The 10,000-nt window shown below is 48.8% G+C and overlaps 2 protein-coding genes across 2 annotated transcripts in view; one reads left to right on the top strand and one right to left on the bottom strand.

Annotated features, from left to right (window-relative positions):
* The window catches only part of ALMS1 (ALMS1 centrosome and basal body associated protein), a 17,912-nt gene extending 7,918 nt beyond the window's left edge, over positions 1 to 9,994 (bottom strand). Inside the window, exons 1-5 of the mRNA XM_070756718.1 lie at positions 9,877 to 9,994; positions 7,157 to 7,831; positions 6,089 to 6,214; positions 4,723 to 4,899; positions 38 to 1,194 (exon numbers count right to left, since the gene is read on the bottom strand). Of these exons, the coding sequence (XP_070612819.1) occupies positions 38 to 1,194; positions 4,723 to 4,899; positions 6,089 to 6,214; positions 7,157 to 7,691 (1,995 nt within the window). The 5' untranslated portion in view covers positions 7,692 to 7,831; positions 9,877 to 9,994. The remainder of the gene's footprint in view (positions 1 to 37; positions 1,195 to 4,722; positions 4,900 to 6,088; positions 6,215 to 7,156; positions 7,832 to 9,876) is intronic.
* The window catches only part of PCED1A (PC-esterase domain containing 1A), a 405,386-nt gene that overhangs the window by 100,925 nt on the left and 294,461 nt on the right, over positions 1 to 10,000 (top strand). The window lies entirely within an intron of this gene.

Here is a 10,000-nt window from a genome sequence, read left to right as displayed (position 1 = left end):
GGGAGAGGTGAACCCCGTGTCCCCTTCCATGGCCTACCTGGTCCTCTCTCCTCCTTTGTTCGAGGGGAACCATCTTCGGGTAGCCTTCTCCCTTGGCTTTCTTGCCCCGCTTGGTCCAGGTCTCCGAGCGCGTCTTCTGCAAGTCGATGTTGCTGTAGAGTTGCGACAACTTGGGCGACAGCTGCACCCGCTCCTGCCCGAAAGCTCGGATCAACCGGGCCGTGTTGATGGTCGACACGGAGCCGCTGGCCTCGGTCTGCGTGGCGCTGGCGGTGTCGACCCGAGTCCCCTCCGATTCGGAAGTCCGGACGGTTGTCACGCTGGCATCTCTCCCCGGTTTCGGGCCGGAGGAAGACGTCTCACTCGGCGTTTCGGAAGTCAACGATGCCTCCCAGTTTCTACCCCCGGGCTCAACGGCCCTGGGATGTCCGGTTTTCGGACGCCTGGATTTGGACTGCCAGGCACCACTGGGCCCTGCAAAGGCTTCCTCCGACGTTTCCACGCCGGGCCGCGACGCTGTTTTCTTCCGGGCCGCCATCTTTTTCTCCCGAGGGCTACAGAGCCTCGGCGCTTTCCTCCTGGGTTCCTTTTGGTCCTCCGGGCCGAGGGCGAGGGAATGTCGAAGCGGGTTCTGCAGGAGCCGGGCCAGGCGGTCCAGCCTCTCCACCAGCGACAGTTCGGTTCTGGGGTTGCTTTCGGCGGGCTTCAGCCGCTGCCGTTCCATGTACTGGGCCCAAAGGGCGTCTAAAGTGCCGTCTCGGTGGGCGCTCGGTCCCCTTGGCAGATCCGTTGCCCGCTCCTCCTTACCCGCGTGGCCCCCCGAAGGAAGTGGACTCGCTCTTCCAAAGGTTGCTTTCTGGGCATCGGGCAGGTCTCGTTTGGATGCGCGCTTGGATTTGATTTCCTCCAGGAAACTGTAATCTACCTCGCCGGTCAGCGGGATGAAAGGTTCTTCCCTTTGGGCCAGGCGGAGAGGGGGCGACGGTGAGGGGCTGCTGTCTAGGATTCCCTTACGTGGCAGGAGGGGAGGAGAGGGCGGAGCCCTGGGAGGCGCGTTCACCTGCCCCAAAGCTTTGCTTGCGGAACGGGAATCCTGGCCATCTTGCGAAGGCGGTTTCAGGTGAGGCTGAGCGGATTCAGAGCCCGACTGGGAGGTTTTGAGCGATGCCACGGAATTCCGGGTGTTGCGGTTTCCTAGGCAAATAAAGAGAGGGGGGGGGGGGGAAACAAGGAAGGAAAAGGGAAAGTTGTCAGGATCGGGGCCGTACCCGATGCAATATTCAAAATTGCAGAGAGAGGAACAGTAATTACTTTAGTAATGTAAAACTGCTTTAGTCACGGTGAATATGGAGTTTGTAATGAAATCTGATTGGCTGACAAAAATATATATTTACAGTGGTACCTCTACCTAAGAATGCCTCTACTTACGAACCTTTCTAGATAAGAACCTGGTGTTCAAGATTTTTTTGCCTCTTCTCAAGAACCATTTTCCATTTATAAACCCGAGCCTCCGAAACTGTAACCGGAAAAGGTGGGGAGAAGCCTCTGTGGGGCCTCTCTAGGAATCTCCTGGGAGGAAACAGGGCCGGAAAAGGCAGGGAGAAGCCTCCGTGGGGCCTCTCTAGGAATCTCCTGGGAGGAAACAGGGCCGGAAAAGGCAGGGAGAAGCCTCCGTGTGGCCTCTCTAGGAATCTCCTGGAAGGAAACAGGGCCTGAAAAGGCAGAGAGAAGCCTCCGTGGGACCTCTGTAGGAATCTCCTGGGAGGAAACAGGGCCGGAAAAGGCAGGGAGAAGTCTCCGTGGGGCCTCCCTAGGAATCTCCTGGAAGGAAACAGGGCCTGAAAAGGCAGAGAGAAGCCTCCGTGGGACCTCTGTAGGAATCTCCTGGGAGGAAACAGGGCTGGAAAAGGCAGGGAGAAGCCTCCGTGGAGCCTTTCTAGGAATCTCCTGGGAGGAAACAGGGCCGGAAAAGGCGGGGAGAAGCGTCCGTGGGGCCTCCCTAGGAATCTCCTGGGAGGAAACAGGGCCGGAAAAGGCGGGGAGAAGCCTTTGTGGGGCCTCTCTAGGAATCTCCTGGAAGGAAACAGGGCCGGAAAAGGCGGGGAGAAGCCTCCATGGGGCCTCTCTAGGAATCTCCTGGGAGGAAACAGAGCCTCTACCCTCCCTGTGGTTTCCCTAGTCGCACGCCTTATTTGCTTTTACATTGATTCCTATGGGAAGAATTGCTTCTTCTTACAAACCTTTCTACTTAAGAAACTGATCATGGAACGAATTAAGTTCATAAGTAGAGGTACCACTGTACGTAATGCACCTTGGCATAGGTGTGGCTTGCGGCTTGGCTTGAAGGTATTGTGGCTTAGTATGGTTTAGAGCGGCTTGTGAATTAGTGTGGCCTTGTAGCTGAATATTGTGGGAATAGTAGATAGAGGATTGTGAATCCTTTGCATAGTAACTGCTAGAGAGATAGCTACAGCGTAAATAGTGTAATTATCTTTGAGACAAAGGTCCCTGATAGCTGCTTTGGCTATCTGGGTGGGCTAGCTTCTGCAAAACATTACTCCAACAAAAGTGAGTATTCCATCCCAGGCCTACACAGATAGAACAGAATAGAATAGAATAGAAATCTTTGGAACATGTATAAACCAAATCAGAACAGCATGATTTATGGCTTCTTCGTGAATGATCCCAACTGTTGCTCTGGAGTTTTCAAAACAATGAACATTTTTGTTATAAAAATTGTGATGGGGGTGGAGGGGGTTTGGGGATTTCATTTTTTCTTTTAAATGCGGATCTCATTCTTTGTAAACAAAACAAAAAACAATGGAATGTGTTAAGAGAAAAACCATGTTTATTTCTTACAATAAACAAAATTTGCCTTTCACATATGACTCCCAGCTGAAGTGCAGCCAACTATGGGAATTTTGGGGACACTGGGGGAAGTGGGTCGAGCCCTAAGGGCAGAGTGCCATACATTGTGTGTGTCCATGGGGGTGGAGAAATAGAGTAGAATAGAATTAGAATAAAATGGAATAGAATGGAATAGAATGGAAGGGAAGGAAATGGATTGGACTGAATAGAATAGGATAGGATAGGAATGGAACGGAACAGAGCAGAGCAGAGCAGAATTCTTTATTGGCCAAGTGTGATGGGACACGCAAGGAATTTGTCTTTGGTGCAGATGCTCTCAGTGTCCATAAAAGAAAATATACATTTATCAAGAATCATGAGGTCCAACACTTAAATGATTGTCATAAGGGCCAAATAAGCAATGAAGAAACAATATTAATAAAAATCTTAAGGATAAAAACAACAAGTTACAGTCATACAGTCGTAAGTAGGAGGAAAAGGGTGATAGGAATGATGAGAAAAAACTAGTAGTAATAGTAGTGCAGACTTAGTAAAAAGTTTGCCAGTGTTGAGGGAATTATTTGTTTAGCAGAGTGATGGCGTTTGGGGGAAAACTTGGGTCTAGTTGTCTTGGTTTGCAGACTGAATGATGGAATAGAACAGAATGGAACAGGAAACAACAGAACGGAATAGAATAGAAAAGAAATACAAATACAATTCCTTCTATTTTGATGGATTGATTTTTGCCAAAGAGACATACCCTTTGCGGAAGCCTTAACCCGGAGGCAGTTGATGTCTACCCTCTCCCTGCCAAACCTCCCTGATGCTCCTCAGGGGCATTGTGGCAACTCACTGTGACCTCATCCCCTCAAACTCACACTACACACATCAACAATCTGTTGGGCAGAGTAGAGTTTTGCGCACACGGAAGTTAACCCACCAAGTAGGAGAAACCCCTCTTAGCAGTAGCAACGGCAAAAGAGACCTCGGAGTCTTGGTGGACAATCAACTAAACATGAGCCAACAATGTGCAGCAGCAGTCAAAAAAGCCAACACAATCCTAAGCTGCACCAACAGGGGAATACACTCCAAGACCAGGGAAGACTTAATACCACTCTACTATGCCCTGGTCCGACCACACCTGGAGTACTGTGTTCAGTTCTGGTCACCACACTTCAAAAGAGACACTGAAACTCTGGAGAAGGTGCAAAAAAGAGCAACCAAAATGATTAAGGGATTGGAAACCAAGACTTACGAAGAGAGACTGCGGGAACTGGGCATGGATAGCCTAGAGAAAAGGAGGGCCAGAGCGGACATGATAGCAGTCTACAAGTATACGAGGGGTTGCCACAGAGAGAAGGGGATCACTTTATTCTCCAGAGCACCAGAGGGCCGGGATTAAAGGGGGAATGGCTGGAAACTGGCCGGGCCTTGGTGCCGCTCTCAAATTTGCTGGGAAATTTTTCCTAACCGTTAGAACAACTGATCCATGGAACAGCCTGCCTCCAGAAGTTGTGAATGCTCCAACACTGGAAGTTTTTAAGCAGATGTTGGATAACCATCTGACTGAAGAGGTGTAGGGTTTCCTGCCTAAGCAGGGGGTTGGACTAGAAGACCTCCAAGGTCCTTTCCAACTCTGCTGCTGCTGTTGTTGTTGCTATTATTATTATTATTATTATTATTATTATTATTATTATTTTATTACTATTGTTGTTGTTGTTATTATTATTATTAAATAATCTTTATTAAGTTTCTACATATAAAAATAGAAAGAAAAGAAAAACAATTTTAACAAACAGAACATAAAGAAAAGAAAGAGAGAAAAATATATAAATCATTATTATTATTATTACTATATCATCTAGGATGTATTACCTCTGAGACCACCCATCGCTGCCTCCGCTGCTTTTCCCTCTGCCCAGGCGACTCTGGGGGCGGCCTTCCTACTATAAATGCCCTCCTGGTGTTTGGCGATCGCTGTGTCCGAAGGATGATCCTTCCTCGAACCCAGAACCTGCGGGGGGAAATCCGGAGGGACGGCGTCGTTGGAGCCTGTTTGGGAAGAAAAGCCGAAAGGGAAAATGCTCATGGAAGAGAGAAAGTGGAGCGAAGCGGAAAAAAGGGCCTTAAATCCAATTAGACACAGAGCGGAAAAGCCTATAATCAGGCCAAGCATAGAAACATAGAAGATGGATGGCAGAAAAAGACCTCCTGGTCCATCTAGTCTGCCCTTATACTATTTCCTGTATTTTATCTTAGGATGGATCTATGTTTATCCCAGGCAGGTTTAAATTCAGGTACTGTGGATTTACCAACCACTTCTGCTGGAAGTTTGTTCCAAGGATCTACTACTCTTTCAGTAAAATAATATTTTCTCATGTTGCTTCTGATCTTTCCCCCAATTAACTTCAGATTGTGGCCCCTTGTTCTTGGGTTCACTTTCCTATTAAAAACACTTCCCTCCTGGACCTTATTTAACCCTTTAATATATTTAAATGTTTCGGTCATGTCCCCCCTTTTCCTTCTCTCCTCCAGACTCTACAGATGGAGTTCATGAAGTCTTTCCTGATACGTTTTATGCTTAAGACCTTCCACCATTCTTGTAGCCCATCTTAGGACCCGTTCAATTTTGTCAATATCTTTTTGTAGGTGAGGTCTCCAGAACTGAACACAGTATTCCAAATGTGGTCTCACCAGCGCTCTATATAGCGGGATCACAATCTCCCTCTTCCTGCTTGTGATACCTCTAGCTATGCAGCCAAGCATCCTACTTGCTTTCCCTCCCTGACTGCACTGTTCACCTATTTTGAGAAATCACGACCCATAAATCCTTCTCTTCTGAAGTTTTTGCTAACACAGAACTGCCAATACAATACTCAGACCGAAGATTCCTTTTCCCCAACTGTATTATTTTACATTTGGAAACATACATACATACATACATACATACATACATACATACATACATACATAAAGGAACATTTGCTATCATGTTGTGTCCTTCTTTTCTCTGGACTAGCTCAGGAAATACTCAGCTATGAATCTCATTGTCACTCTAACCTAAATGCGAGAGGGGTTGTCAATTACCTGCCACCTGTTGGGCAGCCGTCCAAAACGAGGCCTCCGTTTCTTCAAACCCGGCTGCCTGGTTTTAGCAAATTGACATGGCTATAAAATTCAAGAGGCCCAAGGTTGGGGGCGGGGGGGCGGAGGGCTTGGAAGTCAGCAGAAGGCGACCTACCCGAATGGGAGCTCTCCACGGTGGTCTCGGACCGGACGCGCGAGATTTTCAAGGTTTCTTTTCTGCAGGGAACGTAATACACTTCTGAGCAGCCGGGAGGTTTGTACGGCAGCACCAAGGGATGGTCTGAAGGGATAAAGCCAGAGTCACCTTACCGTGAAGAGGCCGCTAAGCTTGGTGTGTCTTTCCCGGAGGCCTGGCAAGCAGCCATCGACGGACACAGAGGGATCGACAACATCGGCACACCACTCAAAAGCCAACAGCCAAAAAAAGGAAAGGGGAGGGGGAACATCTCTGCTGTCCACAGTCATTGACTGAGATGGGCAGCTATAGAAAAGGAAGGAAGGAGGAAGCATGGGGGATAGAGGGATGGAAGGAAGGGAGGAGGGAAATGGATGGGAGGGAGGGAGGGACTGAATTGAAACCTGCCTGGGATAAACATAGATCCTCCCTAAGAGGGAGGATGGAAGTAAAGAAGGAAGCCTTGAAGGAGAGAAGGAAGGAAAGGGAGGGAGGGAGAGAGGGAGGGAGGAAGGAGATGGAAGGAAAAGATGTATGTATATATGTACGTATATAAGGAAGGTAGGAAGGAAATGAATGGAAGAGAAGGAGTAGGGAAGGAGAAAGCATGGGGGGTTGAATGGATGGAGGGAAGGAAGGAAGCAAGCCTTGAATTGAAAGGAGAGAAGGAAAGAAAAGGAGGCAGGAAGAAGGAAGGAAGGAGATATATGTATGTATGTACTGTATGTATTTATGTAACAAAGGAAAGAAGGAAAGAAAGAAAGAAAGAAAGAAAGAGAGAGAGAGAGAAATGGATGGAAGAGAGGGAGTGGGGAAGGAGAAAGCATCGGGGATGGATGGAAGGATGGAAGCCTTGAGATGAAAGGAGAGAAGGAAGGAAAGGGAGGGAGGTGGAAGGAAGGAAGGAGATGGAAGGAAGCAGATCAGTGTATGTATGTATGTATAGAAGGAAGGAAGGAAGGAAGGAAGGAAGGAAGGAAGGAAGGAAGATAGATATGGATGGACAGACACATGATAGACAGATGAGAGAGAGAAAATCATTCTCACCTCCGCTTTGTCCATCCACCACGGGGACCTTGGAGACACTGAGCACTGCGTCGTTGGGAGTTTTGTGAGTCTTAGCATGAGGAGCGTCTCCATTGTCAGCGGTGACAAAGATCTCGGCCGAGTAGGTGGTCTTCTCGGGGCTTTCCGTGGTGATTTGAGTGATGGCGTCCGAAGACCCCCATTCAGTTTGGGAAGAAGCCGTAGCCTTCAGGTTCTCCCTTGCACCTGAAACCCACGTCCGGGTGGTGTCTGTTGGAGACAGGGCCACTAGACGGTCTCGGCTTGCCTGGGGGTCTTGTAGGGCCGGCTTTTCCGCCTTAGAAACATCTTGGGGGAAGTAGGAGGATCCCGGAGACTTTTGCTGGGGGGCTGACGTAGGCTTGGGGGCAGCTTCTGGGGACACGCTGGGACCGTCTGACGCGGCTGGTTGAAGAACCTCAACCTCTCCAACGCCCACCGCTCCCGAAAGCTCCAATTCCACACGCTTCGGCGAGAGAGTGAGGTGGACGCCGGAGAGGGCTTTCCTGGCGGGCATCGTCGGCGACACCGGAAGGGCGGCAGAAATACAATCGAGGGAAGCCGAGTGCGACAGAGAAGCGCTCCCGCTGCTTCGAGCCTTGTGTAAATACGAGTCGGACGTAGACAAATCTTCTCTTCTCAGCGTCTTTTCTTCACCTTAGAAACATAGAAGACTGACGTCAGAAAAAGACCTCCTGGTCCATCTAGTCTGCCCTTATACTATTTCCTGTATTTTATCTTAGGATGGATCTATGTTTATCCCAGGCATGTTTCGATTCAGTTCCTGTGGATTGACCAACCACATCTGCTGGAAGTTTGTTCCAAGCATCTACTACTCTTTCAATAATATTTTCTCATGTTGCTTTTGATCTTTCCCCCAACTAACCTCAGATTGTGGCCCCTTGTTCTTGTGTTCACTTTCCTATTAAAAATACTTCCCTTCTGGACCTTATTTAACCCTTTGACATATTTAAATGTTTCGATCATGTCCCCCCTTTTCCTTCTGTCCTCCAGACTCTACAGATGGAGTTCATGAAGTCTTTCCCGATAAGTTTTATGCTTAAGACCTTCCATCATTTTTGTAGCCCGTCTTTGGACCCGTTCAATTTGAGTTGGCCTTCTCCAGGTCCCGTCGACTAAACAATGTCGTCTGGCGGGCCCCAGGGAAGAGCCTTCTCTGTGGCGGCCCTGGCCCTCCAGAGATCAGAACTGCCCCCACCCTCCTTGTCTTTCGCAAGGCATGGGGGAATTGAGACATCTCCCCCAGGCTTATATAGTTTTATGTATGGTATGCTTGTGTTGTATGGTTTTTAAATGATGGGTTTTTACATGCTTTTTTAAATACATATTAGATTTGTTACACTGTCATATTGTTATTATTATTGTTGTGAGCCGCCCCGAGTCTCTGGAGAGGGGCAGCATATAAATCTAATAAATTATTATTATTATTATTATTATTATCATTATTACTACTACTACTACTACTATTACAGTGTTCCCTCAATTTTTGCGGGTTCGAACTTTGCGAAAAATCTATACCACAGTTTTTCAAAAATATTAATATAAAAAATACTTCGCGGTTTTTCCCCCTATACCACGGTTTTTCTCACCCAATGACGTCATATGTTATCGCCAAACTAATCTAAATGGTTGTTAAGGGAATGGGAAATTTTAATTTAAGGGTTTAAAGTGTTAAGGGATGGCTTGTGACACTGTTCATAGCCAAAAATGGTGTACAGTGATCCCTCGATCTTTGCGATCTCGATCTTCGCGAAACGCTATATCACGATTTTTTCCCACCCGATGACGTCACTCTCTTCCTTCCTTTCTCATCTTTCTCTCTCTCTCTCTTTCTCTATCTTGCTTCTTCCTCTCTCACACTCTCTTCCTCCCTCTCTCATCTCTTTCTTTCCTTCTCTCTCTTTCTCTATCTCTCCCCCTCTTGCTGGCGGGCGGCGGGCGGGCGAGCGGGGGCATCAGCGAGGAGCCGGGGTTTCCCCTTTGCGTGGGCGGCTGGGAAACCCCGATCTTCGTCTGCTCGCTGCTGCTGCGCCGAGCAGATCAGCTGCTGGGCGGCCGAAGGAACCTTCCCTGGGTCTTCCCCCTCTTGCTGGCGGGCGAGCGGGCGAGCGGCGGGCATCAGCGAGGAGCCGGGGTTTCCCCTTTGCGTGGGCGGCCGGGAAGACCCAGGGAAGGTTCCTTCGGCCGCCCAGCAGCTGATCTGCTCAGTAGCGCAGCAGCAGCAAGGAGCCAAATTGGGGTTTCCCCTTTGCGTGGGCGGCGGGGAACGCAAACTCCACCACCTACGCATGCACGGCCATAGAAAAAAAGGGCGCGCATGCGCAGATGGTGTTTTTACTTCCGCAACCCTACATCGCGAATAATCGATTATCGCGAGGGGTCTTGGAACGGAACCCTCGCGATAATAGAGGGATCACTGTATTTACTTCCGCATCTCTACTTCGTGGAAATTTGACTTTCGCGGGCGGTCTCGGAACGCATCCCCCGCGAAAATCGAGGGAACACTGTATATCTTTTTGTAGGTGAGATCTCCACAACTGAACACAGTGTTCCAAATGGGGTCTCACCAGCACTGTATATAGCGGGATCACAATCTCCCTCTTCCTGCTTGTGATACCTCTAGCTATGCAGGGACAGTCCACCTTCAAGGGAGAGGGGCTCAGGACCACTCTCCACCTCACCTGCCGAGGAATTCCAGGAACGCTCATCGCCCACCTTGGCCGGAGACGACGCCACTGACTTTTCCTGGTCAAATCCGTTAGCGGGAGTACTCTCCAGGGTTTTTGCGTATCGCCTCTGCTCGGC

This window comes from Erythrolamprus reginae, chromosome 7 (genome assembly GCF_031021105.1).
Source record: "Erythrolamprus reginae isolate rEryReg1 chromosome 7, rEryReg1.hap1, whole genome shotgun sequence".
NCBI lineage: Eukaryota > Metazoa > Chordata > Lepidosauria > Squamata > Dipsadidae > Erythrolamprus > Erythrolamprus reginae.
Note: the sequence above shows the minus strand (reverse complement) of the source record. Positions and strands in the feature narration are given on the sequence as shown.